This window comes from Bidens hawaiensis, unplaced genomic scaffold (assembly GCF_021521415.1).
Source record: "Bidens hawaiensis isolate Kalapana, Puna unplaced genomic scaffold, B.hawaiensis_p1.1 tig00000636_1, whole genome shotgun sequence".
In the NCBI taxonomy this organism is placed as follows: domain Eukaryota; kingdom Viridiplantae; phylum Streptophyta; class Magnoliopsida; order Asterales; family Asteraceae; genus Bidens; species Bidens hawaiensis.
This window is the reverse complement of record NW_027491038.1, coordinates 2536329-2554572: the sequence shown is the minus strand read 5'-3', so window position 1 is coordinate 2554572 and position 18244 is coordinate 2536329. Positions and strand designations below refer to the sequence as shown.

Genomic DNA, 18244 nt, shown 5'->3' with positions numbered 1-18244 from the left:
TACCTGTCTAACACATCACTATACTAAATGCAATCATTAGTAAACAAATAACACCGAGGATCATTGATCCTTTATAATCTGTTACATATCTCAAGGATAATCTATCCATAAGATAGTTAAGGATTAAGGATCCTCAGCATAAAATTCATGCCCTAACAAGGGCTTACTTGAAAATTTTGATCATAACTACTTAGGTTTTAAATAAAGACTGCAGTATGATTAGTGGGGGTCTTGAGCTGATGTTCAATTCAATGACTGTATTTTTCTGCTCCGATTTAAGTTTAAAGCTAAAATGAGTGTTAAATCGTGTCCAGGCTTATCTAATACTCATAATAAATTATTACTCGGCCAAGTGGGAGAATGTAAGATTAAATATATAATTTTATATATTTATATATGGCCATTATAATCAATTATATTATAATAGATTAAAATATTATTTATACCTTATTATATATTAGTTTGGTAATTGTTGATGGACCATATTACCCTTACTAACTAATAAAGGGTTTCCCCTTGGGTGTATATATAGAGAGATAAATATTAACATCATAACCTAATCACACACACTTAACAATATTGTGTGCCTCCTCTCTCCTAAACCGGGTTCCTCTCAAGAACCCTAACACCATCCTTACTATACATCCTAAAGGGGAACTCGACCAAGCTGACAACCATGTCGTCTACATCCTTCTCTGTTGCGGTTACTACTCTCTCTGCTGTAACAGGTTCATAGGTTTATTTTTTATTTTATTCATGTTATTTATTATTTTCATGAAGAACTGATCAACATATAACACTTAAATTACTTACGATAAAAAAAATAAACACTTTACCAGTTAAATAATTTAATCTATATTTTAATTGGATAAACTAACAAGCTGCATGTTACATTATAAGATAGTACATTGAAAATTCGTATGATCAATGCTTGATGACTTATACTCAATTCAAGAATAAGTGTATATTATTCCCGATTCAAGTAAAACAACAAAAAGTAACCCCACATATTCTCATTCCATGTATATAATGACCGTTGCTGGTGTAAATGAATCAAACATAGAAGCACAATGGCAACCACCGTAAACACACCACTACTAATATTATCATCTCGCTTCATACTCACTTGTATTCCAATTCCATCGCTCTCTTGTGCTACCTATAAAAAACAAGCACTTCTTCACTTCAAATCCACCCTCACCACCACCATCAGTTCTACTTCTTTTCAGCCCGTACTACTAAAATCATGGAACTCGACACCCGATTGTTGTTCCTGGGAGTGTGTTACTTGCACCGGAACGAAAACTGTTACTAAGCTCCACCTGAATGGCTTAGTCGTTCCGCTTCTTGATATCAATGATCCGGCTCCTATATTTCCAATATCTTGGCTCCACTTTTTCGTATCAGGCCACTAGAATTTCTTGATATCTCCTACAATTACTTGCATGGAGAGATCCCTGGAGATGGGTTTGTGAATCTCACCGAACTGGTACACCTTGACATGCAAGACAACTGGTTCAACGGCTCCATCCCCAGCCAACTATTTTTGTTGACGGATTTACGCAACTTGGACTTGAGCGACAATTTTCTCGAGGGGAAACTAGGACCTGAACTTGGCTCTTTCTGAAGATTGACAACACTGAGGTTAAATTCGAATTATTTTGAGGGTCAGATTCCTTCTCAACTTCTCGATCTCAAATCTTTAGGAATTCTTGATCTGGGTGATAATTTTCTCGAGGGTAAGTTAGGGCCTAAACTAGGGTCTCTTCGATATCTAACTGCGCTTCTGTTAAATAACAATCACTTCCATGGTCCGATCCCTCCTCAAATTTTTGAGCTCAAGTTTCTTCAAGATCTTGATCTAAGTGACAGTGTTCTCAATGGGGTTTTAAGCCCTGAAGTTGGTAAGCTTCAAAATCTTGAATCACTCACATTGAACACTGGATTTCCGACTGGGAAAATCCCAAACAAGATTGGAAATTTAACTAAGTTAAGGGTGTTCTCCTTACAAAGGAATCTTTTCCCTGACGGAATCCCATCTTCAATTATAAACCTCATGAAACTAATGAAACTTGATTTGTATGAAAACTTATTTTCTACTCAAATTCCAGACTCCATTGGAGGACTTCCCAACATGATTGTGCTTGATTTGAGCTACAACAAGTTTACAGGTCCAATACCATCTTCAATACAAAACTTCAACAAGTTAGAAATCCTTCGGCTTCGTGACAACATGCTAATGGGAGATTTCCAACTTGGTTATTCAATATCACAACTTTAAGGAAGTTATTCATAGGTGGAGAAGAAGACAGCTACATTTGGAATAACAAAGCTAAGATTGTTCCAAGTTGTAGTCTAACACACAGATCTGTATGACTTATTGTGGAATTTCCAGTCAACTTCCAGAATGGGTTTCGTCACATCCATATTTGTATTATCTTGATTTGAGTGGGAATAAATTGGAGGGAAGATTCCCATTTTGGCTTGCTGAGTGGAACTTCAAATATTTATCCTGAGTGAAAACAACCTCAACGGATTAATCCCATCTCGTCTATTTGAATATGAGTATTTACTTTTTGTTGATTTGCCTTGAAATAATTATTTTAGGGAGTTGCCGGAAAGTATAGGCAACGCCAAAAGGATTAATCTTCTTTTTTATGTCGGATAATAAATTTTCAGGACAAATAACAATGTCCATCTCCAAGGCTGACAGCCTACAACGTCTTGACTTATCTAACAACAGATTGTCCGGTGTTAGTTTTCCTGTTTGGGAAGATGAATCTAATCTGAAATACATAGACTTGTCCTACAACAATCTATCTGGTAAGATCCCGACCACTTTTCCTAAAGGAATAAATATTCTTTATTAGGGTGGGAATACGTTTTCTAACATTTTTCCTTGAAATTTAACTAGATTGGACAGCCTCACCTCAGACTTCTTGATATTCATGAAAACAATATTACAGGAAAATTGCATGAAACTTTCCCTCAAATCCCAACTCTTGAAGCTTTTGACCTAAGAAACAATTCCCTTGAAGGATATATTCCTAGCAATATCTCAAACATTAAGGATCTCCGACTTCATGATCTTTGAACAACCTAATCGGAAGTATTCCACAAGAGATGGAAAACCTACCAAGAATGATCAAAACTCGGAAAGTATCAACATACCTCGACGAAATTTCCCATAACATTTCCATTTCAGTGACTAAAAGTTTTGGACCTAGGGGCTTAGTTATTAACCGGAAGAAATAGTCTAATGGCTGGCAGTCAATTTTTTAATACTAAATTTTTAATTATTTTTCATTAGTTGAGATGGTGTTGGTACTCATGAAATTGGTTCTCTGAAGTAACCCAAAATTTTAGAGGCTAAATTATAACCTAAATGACCAGGTCATCCACAAACGGGTCAAACTGCCACCTCTATTTGCTCCTTTTAGGTGCTGCATTTATTTCTTCTTTTCCCCTTTATAAATGTATTTATGATTTTTTACTTGAATTTTGGTTTGTGTGGTCTTTTATATGATCTTGTGCTATCTTTATGCAAGCAAGTTTTGCATGCTTGAGACTTAACTGGTCTAGTTCCTGCTTGCGTATTAAAGCCACCGGTTAGCAACTTGTGAGCTTTTGCATTTTATATTTTGCATCTTTATGGAGAAAAAAGTGTTAATTAAATTGTTCTTTCATAGCTTTTCTGCATAACTTGTACTTATAGACATGAATAAAAGAAGATACCTAAATATCACTCAAGCATATAATTTAATATCACTTAATAGTTTCAAAGATAAAAGAAGAAACCTTAAGGGCGCGTTCGTTTCACAGAATTCGTGGAAATTCAAAGGAATTGGAATTAAAATCCCATGACATGGCGTGCTTGTTTCGTTGGAATTGAAATCTTAATTCCATTTTGGTGTGTTCGGTTGACAAGGAATTGGAATTGGAATTGGAATTGGAATTCAATTCCTTCAAATTCCTTTAAACAAAGGGATTCTAAATCCTTCCATCATGTGAAGAAATTCAAGTAAATTTGATGGAATCTTCAATTGGACGACTAACATGGTCGCGTTCGGGTCGACATTTTGGGTTTGTTCACATTCAGGTCGACACTCCGAGTCTTAGCGCTTTCAACTCAGTGCTCCGGGCCGGGTCGTGTTTCGGTCAACGCCCCGGGTCAGCTCGCATTCGGTTCGGCGCCTGCGTCGGTTTGTGTTCGGTTTGACGCCAGGGTGAGTTCGGCTCAACCCGACCCGGTCCGCCGACGCCCCGGCCATTTCATGGACCAAAACGAAACAAAGAATAGAAACCGAAATGAAACGAAACCAAACTAACTAAAACGAAACAAAAAAATAAACATAAACCGAACAAAAAAAATAACCAAAATAAAAGTTAAACCGAACCGAGTAAACCGACTAAAATGAAACAAAAAAAAGGGAAATGAACAAAACAAGACAAAAAATTAAACCCGAATGGAAACGAAACAAAAAAAATGACATAAATGAACCAAAAAAAATCGAAACGGGCCAAAACCAAAAAAAAACTGAATAAAATAAGCAAAAAACGAACTTGAACCAAACATAAACCAAAAAAAAAACATCATACACGAACCAAAAAAAAACAAAACGGGCCGAAACCCAAGAAAATGAACAAAATAAGCAAAAAAAACGAACTTGAACCAAACAGAAACCAATAAAAACGAACAAAAAAACCGATAAGGGCCAAAACCCAAAAAACTGAACAAACTAAGTAAAAAATGAACTTGAACCAAACAGAAACAGAAAAAACAACATAAACGAATCAAAAAAACCAAAACGGGCTGAAACCCAAAAAAATGAACAAAATAAGCAAAAAAAACGAACTTGAACTAAACCGAAACCAAAAAAAACGAACCAAAAACACGAAACGGGCCGAAACCTAAAAAACTGAAGTATTGAACAAAATAAGCAAAAAAACGAACTTGAACCAAACAGAAACAAAAAAAAAAACAACATAAACGAACCAAAAAAACCGAAACGAGCCGAAACCCAAGAAACTGAATAAGATAAGCAAAAAAAACGAACTTGAACCAAACACAAAACAAAAAAACTAAACAATATAAACAAAAAAAAGAACTTGAACCAAACAGAAATAGAAAAAAACGACTTAAACGAACCAAAAAAGCCGAAACGGGCCGAAATCTCAAAAAACTGAACAAAAAAAAGAAAAAAATGAACTCGAAGAAAACAGAAAACGAAAAACCAACTTAAACAAACCAAAAAAATTGAAACCGAGCCGGAACAAAACCCAATAAACTAACCAAAACTGGAAAAAATAAGTAAACAAAAAAAACGAAAGCAGGCTGGGTCGGGTCGGGTGGAAGCGGTTCAGATCACCAGCAGCGAGTCAAAGTGATTGCCTCCGACTCATTGGCCAACCAAACACGTTAGATGGAGTTGGGATTCCAATTACAGCAAATTCCATTCCTATGGGAATGTTTAAATTCCAATTCCAATTCCATTTCAATTCCTATGCAAATTCCAATTCTGATGGGTTTAAACTGGTTAAAAGGTCATTTTCTTTTTTGTTTTAATTTTGTACATTGTGTGGCTCAAGATATTTAAATATGCATATCATGGTTTGTTTGTGTAGCTATATAACATTACAAAACATTGTAACAGTTTATGATGGAACCGTTTAGAGCGAATCATGAGGATAAGGGTAAGTCATTTGAAGTTATGTTAACTATTAAGGTTTAGCTTAAAGCAAAATATTTTTAGTTGGATTAAAAGTACAAAGTTTTCTACTTTGACCTTTAAAATAGTCACAGCTAGATCTTCTTGGATATAAAATAAATTTCCCACCATTCCTTGTGTTATAGGTAAGATTAAGTCTCAAGATAACTTTATTTACATCTTACTATCCTAGTGATCCAGTCAACGATAGGAAGTCGTGAAGAACATGGCAATTTGATTAGAGAGAGAGAGAGAAGATTAAGCTATCATCAAGTGAAATCATTGGAGAAAATTTTTGAAGTTGATAAATAGATATTGTTTTCGTTTAAAATGCAAAGAAAGTTATGACATTATGTCATTCAACGAATTTGTAACCTACTTTCATTGCTGGTATCAAACCTCTTTCAATATGATATATAGTTCTTTTCTTATTTTATTTTTTTGCCAAGTATAGTTGTCTTTATAGGATTTTAGTAAGTATAATCGTTTGTTATTGTTGTGAACGTGTATGAGACATTTCCAGGTATAATCGTTTTATTGTTATTATTATAGTTTTAAATCAAGAACACACCACCGTTTTGTTCATACAGTTTAACAGAATACATGCGGAGAAGATTCATTTCTTCCCTCTAATTACCATCTATTTACTTACATAATGGGTTGGATGTATCGGGGTTATGTTTTAACAGTTATTTTATCTTGTATAGTTTGAGATTCAAAACATGTATAGATGATGGCCCGACTTTAGATTCATTAATTGTCAATCATCAAAAGAAGACTAAAACATTGAAAAAATATGGCAATTTGGGCAATTTTGATGACAAAAAGAGAAGATTAAGAATTATCAATGATCAATGGTTAAAATTTTTGAACTTGGTAAACAATTTTGTTTTCTTTTATAATACAAAGATATGGTATTATGAAATTAAACAACTCGTGTGAAATGATTTTTATCATACATACATTCATACATTAATATGTCATACATGTTTTATGATGCCTAATGTTGGGTAAGGCAAAAGCATACAACTCATTCACATACCACGGGTTAGATACTGAAGTAAGAAACAAACCTAAAAGATACCAGTTAACACATAAAAATATAATCATGCATACACTTACTCTTCCCTACAACCTCGGTATCTCATCCAAACATGTCTTCTTGTCTTCTGCCCATTCGTGTTACAGAATTAATGTAGCCGTCAAAGTTGGCGCATCATGCATTGTGCATCACGTTGTTGCAAAACATAGATATATAATATATAAATATGATATGAAGTAATTAAATTATATTTGCTATTCCCGTGATGTCACGCCCCAACATACAACGGAAATGTCGGGGCGTGAACTGATTTCTCACAGCTTTTCAAAGATTACTATCATGCATTATTAAAAGTTTTGATATCTATTAAATAAATTACATATAAAACATAATCCATACAATATTCAAACAAAACAATAATGTATCAAACAAATATAAATCATAAATAATATTATCTCATTAATATTTTCTTCTAGCATTCATCCTTAAGTAGTTTTGTTAATACAAGGTTGAGTGAGCAACACACCAGTTTAAATGTACATATAGTATATACAAACATAAGTAATTTCAACAAGGCATATGAGAGTAACAAATTAACCAAATGAGCAAGTATAACTGAGATGTCGAGAAGCACAAAGGCTATAACGACTGGCGTATAATCATACTATTCTGCGATTTTGTTGGACATCTCCGAATGCGGAAGCATATAAAGCAAATAAGCATATAAACAAGTAAGGTATAAGTTGTTAATACATAAGACAGTAGTTGCAGTTTTGAGTATAAGTATATATGAGAAAATATAATTTACGCATATGTCCCCAAAACGTAGAAAACAAGTAAAATAGGGGAATGTGGTACTCACCTCGATAGACGAACAAAGGACGATTAAGAAAATGAGAAAACGGGAAAAGCCACACGCGAACGTTAAAGCCTAAGAGAAATGAGAGTAACAGATACGCTTAGGTACAAGATTTAATTATGACAACTAGTTAAACGATAACCAATTAACAATATTATATTCATTTATAAGATTTATAAAAACTTAACTTGATATATTTTATGAATAAGTATATGTATAATTTGTTTATTTATTTAAGTTTTAAAACGCTTCATTTGTTTATATATATATATATATATATATGTGTGTGTGTGTGTGTGTGTGTGTGTGTGTATGTGTGTGTGTAGACCCTTAATGTAAATAGGAGAATGAAAACGAGAGTTAAACGATATTTACAAAGTCGGTTTTTAGTAAAACAAATCTTGTTTAGTCATTATTATTAATATAATTAGTTATTAATTAAAAAGAATAAGAAAATAATTTTCCCAAAAAAAAAGGGGTGCAGGAGGGTCGAACCCGCAACCTCCACCCCCCAATCATTAAAGTGTTACCAGCAGGCCATCAAGGCGACGCGCAATATAACACCATTTAGTTTATTTATAAGCATAAACAGGTTCTGACACAATTGGCCAAGAACCCTAGAAACTGAAATGGATTCATCCGTTTTCAATTGCTCAAAACCAGTATAGGGATTTTGATCTATGTACAAACGCGATCAAAAACAAGTATTTAACTACCTTGTACGAAGAACAGAAGAGGGGGAACGAGGCTGAATAGGGCCAGCCAAATAAACGCGATGAACGAAAAATTTTTAGGCCAAAAGAATCCAATTAAATAAGGGGGTATTGTCGGCGATCAAACAAGGAACGAATCCTTACAATTAATTGGAATAATATCAATGTTATCGTGTTCAACAAGATTGAGGACTGTTGGTTAGGTTAAAGATAGAAAAACGAATTAAAAGATGCTATTTACATAAAATGATTGTCGGTTATGCCGCGTTTGTTATGGATAAACGATTCTCAGATCGCAATATTGTTTACAAATTGATTTACTAGCCTAATTTGATTGTTTATTAGATTAGGGTACAAGAAAACCCGATAGATAATGATATGGGTAATGGATAATCCAGGTAAAGAAATGGGTTATATCATAAAGTTACAATTTGGTCCTTGGAGTTTGAGGTTGGATGTATATGAAGTAAGAATATATATTTTAGGCTAAAAGTGCACAAACTTTAAAGATTTAATAAATAATTATATATTAGTAAAATAATCAATTTTTGCTGATAAATGGCAATTATATTTAATAATAACCCGAACATTGAACGAGTCGGGTATTTATACAAACTCGAAAACCCAAGTTGTTACACGTGAACCCGTACCTCTCAAAATGTATTGGAAGGTAACCAAACCGTCACATTTGTGACTAAATTAATGTAGTCATCACATTCCTAAGTTCATATTCCCGTCCACCAGACGGGTCAACTACTAGTTTGATAGTGAATGAAGTTCTTTTAACGTGTTATATATTAATTTAGAAACCAAACAATTTTAGCAAACTTAAGAATTATAATAATTATTTACGGTCAAGTTAATAATTTATGTAGGCAAGAAATCCAGACACGGGACGAGAGCTTCGGTGCATAAGTTTAGCTTCGACGTGGAGATCTTCTAGTTTATCTGTATCGTGTTAACCTTTAAATAGTCACTTGTATGTCATGTTTGTGTGTGTTTTGTAAGGTGTAAATCATCCACCCAATGGGAGCTTACCTTAGGTGGGTCGGTTCTTTCTTTAATATATTAATCTTTTAACCGACAACGAAATCGTTCATATATCTTATCTTTATATTTGTGTTTGGTCGTTTGATTTACCGCACCCATCTCGACACTTTGTATCCAGCGCAAAACCATTCGTATGGTCGTTTTGAGACCTACAATATTGACAAGTAAATCTTACTTTTAATAAAAAAGAAATAAAAAAATAAAAAAAACAAGATCCCTAACTTCATTTTAAACTAGTACATGACATTTCTATGCTACATTATTTAGAAAACTTCAGGTCTAAATTAAATTGTAACACTACCATTTAATTTTGTATTCTTTATTGATTAATTGTGATGAATTATGTGATGGTATGTTAGTTAGAGCAGCCCATTAGGTTCGACCCAAAACATTGAGATCAGCTCAACAGAGATGCATAAATCGGGTTTTTCAAATACCCAGTTTCGGGTATGAAGGGTATGATCGGGTATTGGATAATCGGGTATTGATAATACCCGGGTCGAATTCGGGTCCGGATATTTACTCTAAAAACCATACCCTATGTATCAAGTTCGGGTCGGGTATAGAACCGGGTATTCTAAAACCGGGTATTTGCGTTATTTCCGGGCATTGAAAAAACCTTCTTTTGGTTTTTCCCCGGTATTTTTCAGGTATATATTGGATTTTTTAAGAGGTTGCACTTTTTAGGGTTATTTTTCGGGTATTTTTTAGGTACTAATCGGTTAATATCGGGTATTTGAAAAACCCGGTTTTAGGTATTGGAAAAACCGATTATGGGTATGGAACCGGTTCCGGTTTTCGGATATTACCGGGTACAAATCGGGTACGGTTCGAGTACGGGTTTTGGTACCGAAATGCATACTCTATCCATATCCTACTGATAGGGTCGGGTACGGGTTCAGATATTAAAAACCCAGGTATAAAAAAATCGGTTCCAGGTTTTTTAGGGTCCGGTTCCGAGGTTTTTTTTTTTGCACCTCTAAATCCATTCATTAATGCAATTGCAATTTGATCTCTTCAACCGGGCCCAAGGAGTGAAAATGGGTAAAATTGGACAAAAAAATCGTTTTAAAGCTCTAACGTGAAACGTGTATCCTTGATAGTTAAAATGAGAAAATTATGAAAATTTTCGTGTTTAGCAATGCAAAAACTAATTCACATACACATTAATGTGATATCATCCTATAGTATGCAGACAAACAATTAGTGACACGTATATGAGAATTACATACTTGAATTTGATTCATGTATAATTGATTATGACTAGATGAAAAAACATTTTAAAGGATGCACGAGTATAAAACAAGTACAATCAATTTCCATGCACATAAACTTTATTTTGGGCATTTGTAAAAGATTTTTATAGATACATGAGTATAACTAGATAATACGATTCACGTATCATTTATTAAATTATTATTGGCGGAGGCAATTTAATTTTTTAGAAATATACAAAAACAAGATACTCGAATCTTGTTCATACTTCTTTTTATTTTAGATATGGTTTATAGTATGGGTGTCAAAAACCGAAACCCAAAACCCTAAACTCGAAATTATAAAAAGAAAACTCAACTTGTAAAAAAATAATATTAAATCCTTACTTTTGTGCTAATTTGGTAACTATATGATTTTAAGGGTTAATATGAAAGTTGGTTTTTCTAAGGGGAAGGGGGGTATGACAAGCAATCAAGGGGGGTACATTTAGCCTAACCCTTTTTTTGACATGAATAGATACACAATAACCATATAGGTGAACTTGTTATAACATGGAAGTAGAGTCATAACAAATCACAAGATACAATTTATATTCTCTCAAACTATTATAAGATAGATTTCAACCCTAATGTTAATTAATCTTAAAAAAATATATATAAACCAAATCTTTAAAAGTTATTTGGTTGTTTTCTTATTTTTTCTTAAACCATCAGATTGTTTTATTATTAAATGAAGCTTTCTAATGCATTTGACCTGAATATGGGTCTCATCAAACTTAGATAGTTCTCAAACGGGTTATAACATCTTATTAAATTAAAAATTAATCTCATCAAATATTTAATATGAAAAATTCTATAAAATAGGGATATACTAAAAATTAATAACTGAACTTTTTTTTAAATATTGTGTGTAATTAAGAAACAATTTGATAGTAAAACAAAATAAGCGGGTTATTGGTCTGACCAAACTCATATAGCTTTTAAACCAGGTTATAATATCTCATTTATTTATAAAACATTTTATCATCAAATCTTATGTATATTGTTATAAATAAATTAAAATTTAAAAAAATATATAAATATCAGAAATCATGATACAGATTTAATCGTCTCTAAGACCATGTATAGTCATAAAGCTCTACTACCAGGGGTTATGCGCCACGTGGTGCCCAGTCAGAGTTATGATTTTTTACAAAAAAAGCTGTAGTCATAAAGCTCCACTACCAGGGGTTATGCGCCACGTGGCATCCAGTCACTATTAATTTTTTTTATTTTTTATTAAAATAATCAAATAATAATAATAATATTTATTTGTTATGCTTCTATACACCTATTTGTTTGATATGCTCAAAAGCCAATCTTATCTTCATTTTCTTTACCTATTCGGCTATTTACTTGATTAACTTTACCAACTCATCTTCAAAACAAACTAACTCTTTACCAACTCATCTTCAAAACAAACTAACTCTTAACTAAAACAAACTAACATCTTCAAAACAAGATCCTCCGTCAACGGGTCGCACTCTTCCACTATTTAAACCGACACACTTTCACCCCCAAATTCAAACCCAAACACAATCTCACTCTCACACACAAAACCCTAATTCCTCTGTTCTTCAAATTCATCACAATCCATTCAAAACCCACTTCTAATTCACTCAATTAAACTCAATGTTTTCTTCCAATTGCTCAATTTCACCCCCAATTTGGTCCAATTAAGTCGTCCCTGGCTGTAATTGAAGCTCCGGCGAGTTTTCCGGTGACCGAGTAAATCAACCATCACCGGAAAAGTCGCCGTCAATGGCTACACCACCACCTCCTCCATAACTAACTAACGGCTCTTTTTTTGATATTTGCGCCATTCTTGCGCGTTTTGTATATAACGCACCAAAAAAAATTTAACATAACGCGGGGGGCGGTGTACCCCACGTTTTCACCCACAACGTGACCTTTACACATGGTCTAATAGGATTTCAAAGCGTTTTGAAATTATCAGGGGAAAATATCACCAAAAATCAAAACGCCTCCACATTTGAATGAATTAAATAAATATATTGGATGAAAATACCCTTTTGCAAGTTTCAAATTCCATCATCGTCATAATCTCCAGGTAGGATAGGAGTGAGTCCGTAGATGATCACATAGAAATTGGTGCTGATAATCTATCTGTGTTTTCTTCTGAACCCTAGAGTTATAATCCGTAGATCGATTCAATCACCCAAGGTAGTAGTATTATTATTATTATTCACCTATATATATACACTTCTTCTTCTGCCAATAATAAATAACTCTGCCGTATCGTTTATTTTGTTGACCGATGAAAGCAGGTTTATTTACAACGATTATGATAAGTCTTAATATTTGAGTTAATAATGCTGTGTGCCTGTAGAAGATATTTAATTGGCTTTGAGTTTATATACAAGATATTTCACAATGTTGTAGTGTTATACTATAGAGGTCAAATCCAAACAACCCTTTAAGTTAACCATGTAAAGAACATCATTTGTTTTTTTGTGTGTTTTCCTCACAACTTTAGACTTGCTCATTGGACATTGAAAACAATGATGCTCAACACCATAATCGAGCTTCAAAGTTTCTATTGGTATTACTTCCATATGTATGTTCTTCCTAAATTTGACTTTGATGATGGCTTACAGGAGCGAGGTTTCATAATTTGATTCAAAACAAGGGTTTTCTTGATATCACAAGTCAGGAACAAGATAACCAGTGGATTGAGGAATACTCAGAACTAGTGCAATCAACTAATCATTTGAAGCAACATCTTGAGAATCTGTTGAAATGCTTCTAAAATCAGTTGGGCAGGAGAAGGGTCTAGAAGAAAGTTGTACATATAATGTTGAAAAGCCCTCAGTTGTTTTAAATATAGAAAGTATGAACAAACCGTTAGTTGAAGGTACTAGTTCTGCTCACGAGGAAACGAAAAATGGTGTTGGAAGTGATTTTCAATGGGCTAATAACCCTGGCTCAAGTACCCCTGATCAAGGAAATAATATTGGTTCCGCACATGGCAATTTTTTCTATGGCATGTGTTCACCAATTGTTAATTCCATGATCCCAACTGCATCTCCTCTTTGGAATATTCCTACCCCATATCATGGTCAATGGTTTGCTTCTTCACCAGTTGCTCCTTTTAGTGCTCATTTTCATGCATTGCCTATAACAGAATCGGTCCAACTAACCACAGTCAAAGAATCAAGTGCTTCAAGTTTACCTGTGATTCCTGTGGGCCCTAGTGCTGGTCCAGACATTCATCCGATGGTGTCATGTGGTCAGCCTACAAGTGATTCAAAAGGCAGCATGAGGAAAAAGGTTGGTCAAAACATAGAGAAGGTTGTAACACAAGAAGAAATTATGAGCAAAGTTGAGGAGTCAAAGGTACAAGTGGCTGACGCAGCGTTGCATGCTGCTTCTGCAGCTGAGCACTGCGAATACGTCTGGAGTCAACTTGAAAGTCAAAAGAGTTCTGGTTTGGTTTCAGATGATGAAACAAGGCTATCATCTTCAGCTGTATTAGTTGCAGCTGCTGTTTCTGTGGCTAAAGCGGCAGCGGCTGCTGCTAAAATTGCATCACATGTTTCTGAACAAGATGAAAATCTTGATGCTATTGTAAAAGCTGCTGAGCTGGCAGCAGAAGCAGTATCACTAGTGGGGAAGATTGTGGCAATTGGTAATCCTTTGACTTTAAGAGAATTAGTTGAAGCTGGCCTTGAGGGCTTCTGCGGTTTTCCCTTGTTGTCGAAGTTGTCCAATCAGGAGGGTTATTCTGATAAACTGAATATTGAAAATAATGAAACCGTTCCGGTGATTTCTGAATCAGAGTTTGGATTGGTTCCTTCTTCTGATGTTGACCAGAACATGCCTCAGATAATATTAGGAACGGGGAAAGATGACATCTTCAAAGAGGGTTGCCTTGTTGAGGTAAGGAAATTGGAATTGATAATTGTTTATTAGTTTATTAAAGGGCTAATTATTATTTCAAAAATATTGACATTATGATATCTTAGTCTTTGAATAAAATGATTTAGAAGGTTATATGCACGGAATTTAAACTTCATTTAACTTTTAAGTTCAACGTGTTCGACCCATTTATCACATTCCCCGTTTAGCCATCTTATTTGACCCATTCAGATAATACACAATCTGATTTGAGTATTTGACCGTTTTTTGCATTTTTTGGTGAATCAATTGGTGTGCGTTTTAGGTACTTAAAGACAATATCAAAAAGAAGAACCGAGCCTGGTTCGCAGCAAATGTACTGACTTTGAAAGATGGAAAAGCATATGTCTGCTACACTGAAATCCAATCAGATGATGGTAAAAAGTTCAAATTATAACTATGAAATATTTAATTAAATAAAATAGTATGATATTAATATGTAGTTAGCACATTGCCACATTCTATGTTTGCTAATTTGGAGAAATAAGAAAGTTTAGAATATCTTAACATATGAGTATATCTGTATATGAATAGCATAATATGTATTCACTTGCACTTATTTGATATTTTTTTAGGGTCCGGGAAATTGAAGGAATGGGTTCCACTTGAAGTTGAAGGCACTGAGCCACCCAGATTACGGATTGCTCATCATATGACTACCATGTGGTCTGAAGGTACTAGAAAAAGAAACAGAACAGAATTTACAGATTATGCTTGGTGTAGTGGAGACCGAATTGATGTGTGGGTGCAAGATTGGTATGCGTTTTACATATATAATGTTCTTATTATCAAGAGCTTGTGTAACCAATTTCAATTATTTTCCAAATGGTGATACATTTTTGTAGCTGGTGTGAAGCAGTTATTGTGGAGACAGATAAGAATAATGCAACCTCTCTAACTGTTCAATTTCCTGGTGTGCATGGTTATATCAATTTATTTATTTTTAGCTTTTCAAAATAATATGTTCTGATAATTTGGCGCATCTTGCAGCCCAAGAAAAGACATCTGTTGTTAGATCATGGAATGTGAGACCAACTCTTATTTGGAAAGATGGCAAGTGGATTGAGTGGTGTAGCTTGAAGGGGTCCCATTCTTCAGAGGTAAGGTTACTCTGTTTTATTATATCATTACTCTTATTAGTAATCAGATTTTAATGTTTAAGAATATTGTATTTAATTACTTAAGAAACAGTAAATCATTTATGGTCCCTGCGGTTTGGCATTTCTCTTTTTTCATAAAAGAACTAACAGAAATTGGATGGCGTTAGACGTCTGGTTTTAATTGAAACGAAAGCGAAACCACATTGACTTTAAGTGTTTATTTTGGCCAAACCAGACTAAAATTGTAATTTACTCTAAATTATATAACTCTTGAAATTATATCATCATCATCATCATCATCATCATCATCATCATCATCGTACTCAGTATATCCCACCAATAGCAATGCTATGGTAGGGTCTGAGGAGGGTAAGATGTAGACAGCCTTACCTCTATCCCATAGGGATAGAGAGGCTGCTTCCGGTGAGACCCCCGGCTCGATAGTAGTTTTGCATCAAGCCTTGGACATAAGGCACATAGCACTCAATCATCGGGACACCGGCTAATCGGTGCATGTGCCCTTGTCTTTCGGCTATCAACGCCACCACATTATGCCTGATTAACCTTCCGCCACTTTTAACGTTATTTTCACGAGATTAGTAAAATAACGTCAAAATTAGTGCAATTTTACTTTTGCCCACCCGAGGGTTCACACATATATACATTATATGCGCGCACCGCAAGCAGGGGCGATAACTCTTGAACTTATATACAACATATATGGAATACCTAAACAATATATACCTATATTCGTTTTGATTATTGTATCTATTAGTTTTATACGTATTAATATAGGTGGCACAGTTAAACCTCTTAGTTCATAATATGTTGATGGATTATTTTGTTTCTCATTTTTTTTATGATATATATGGTTATAGGGTGACACCCCACATGAAAAGCGACAAAAGTTCGGTTCCTCTGTTTTAGAAGTTAAACCTACGGCTGAATTGTCAAAAAGTGTTAATCTTGTAAGGCCAACAAGTAGCGGTTTACTAAGGGAACAATCGAGGGTGGTTTTTGGTGTTCCTAAACCTGGGAAGAACCAAAAGTTCATGGATGTTAACATGCATTGTGTTGCTGATAAAAACAATCAAAATAATATGTCACACACATCAAAAAACAATGTCAAGGAAAAGCAAGCTGATGAAGTCAAATCCAAAGTTATCAAGACTAGAAAACCGCCAATTCCTTCATTTAAAACGTTGACCCAAGAGAGCAAGTCAAAACCCTCTAAACCCACTGATGAAAATTTCTCGGGTCAACCAAACATAATGGATGTTGACTCTTCTAATGCTGAGTTGATGAAGAGTCAAAATAATATGTCACGTGCATCAAAAAACAATTCTAAAACCACCAACGAAAAGCAAGTTGATGAAGGCAAATCCAAAGTTATCAAGACTAGAAAACCACCAATTCCTTCATTTAAAACGTTGACCCGAGAGAGCAAGTCAAAACCCTCTAAACCCACTGATGAAAATTTGTCGGGTCAACCAAACATGATGGATGTTGACTCTTCTAATGCTGAGGATGTGAATAAAATGTCTTCATCAAAGGCAGTAGGAAAAACTGCAGCTAAAGTTGATGTCAACAAAAAGTCAACTTCAGAAGTTGAAACACGTAGATCGGTTCGTAGGATTCAGCCAACTTCACGGGTGAGCATTCGGATACATGTGTTTTGAAGTTAAGTTTTTTAAACTAAGTGTTTTGTGGTTTGTTTTCTGCAGCTACTAGAAGGTTTACAAAGTTCGTTGACTGTTTCATGTGCAAGTCAAAGAAGTCACAAGGTTACATCAAAAGGTAAATATCCTTCAACCTCAAGGACCATTATGTAACTATAACTTCTCTTTGTATTTCAGTAGTTCCACAGCAAGTTCATACATTTTTGGGTATGAAGCATGTTCATAGTATACTACTTATGCATTTTGTTTTATATTTCTTATGGAGTTATTACTTTAATTCATCGTGGTTGCGGTGAGCTCTTGATTTTGAGTGGCTTTACTAAATTTGAGTTGGAGCTTGAAAGCCTCTGCTTACAAAATATAGTGATTTGAATTCAAGTTGTGAAGTACTAGATTCTACTGTTTATTAAGTTTTTCGAGCTAAGCGTCTTATGTATATGAGTAAACGAGTTGGACTTTTATTTGAGTTATTAAAGTTTTGAGTTTGTTTGAGGTTGTTGAGTTGAATTCTACCGAGCTCTTAAATTTATGTTCAATCAAGCTGTTTAAATGGAAGTTACATGTAATGGTGGTGTTTTGTGATATGAATGCTAGTTGTGCAGTAGGTATCGGCGTATTAATGTGCATGTGTATATGAAAATATATAGAGAGAGATGAGTGCATACCTGATTTTAGATAAAGAGCTATGTGAGATACATATTCATGTATCCAATGCTTTTACCGGTTTTACCTAAGGTGGGGTTATAACTGTATGGTCGTCTCTTTCATCACATTAAACTAGTAAACTATGACAAGTATTTATGTGATTTAGGTTCGGTTCTCATAGTTTATATTTAAATTACTAAAATTGCTTCTGAATTGAACTTGTCCATACAGTTTATTACCAAAGGCCGTTCAAGGCAAAATTACCAGAGGGCTTTAG

At 34.3% G+C, this 18244-nt stretch overlaps 1 protein-coding gene across 1 annotated transcript; it reads left to right on the top strand.

The window, feature by feature from the left end:
- The first annotated feature begins 13478 nt into the window (after window positions 1-13478).
- On the top strand, window positions 13479-17568 carry LOC143637535 (protein SWOLLEN 1-like). The gene is made up of 7 exons (XM_077104905.1): window positions 13479-14525; window positions 14809-14920; window positions 15119-15299; window positions 15389-15456; window positions 15534-15643; window positions 16522-17295; window positions 17368-17568. The coding sequence occupies exons 1-7, from the start codon at window positions 13479-13481 to the stop codon at window positions 17473-17475; spliced, it is 2400 nt and encodes a 799-aa protein (XP_076961020.1). The 3' UTR covers window positions 17476-17568.
- Window positions 17569-18244: the final 676 nt, after the last annotated feature.

Bases quoted from the DNA above. Each gene is read 5' to 3' on its own strand.
- LOC143637535 (XM_077104905.1), top strand. From the start codon at position 13,479: ATGAACAAACCGTTAGTTGAAGGTACTAGTTCTGCTCACGAGGAAACG. The intron at 15,300-15,388 runs GTATGCGTTTTA...ACATTTTTGTAG, and splicing joins GATGTGTGGGTGCAAGATTG to CTGGTGTGAAGCAGTTATTG. The intron at 15,457-15,533 runs GTGTGCATGGTT...CGCATCTTGCAG, and splicing joins TCTAACTGTTCAATTTCCTG to CCCAAGAAAAGACATCTGTT.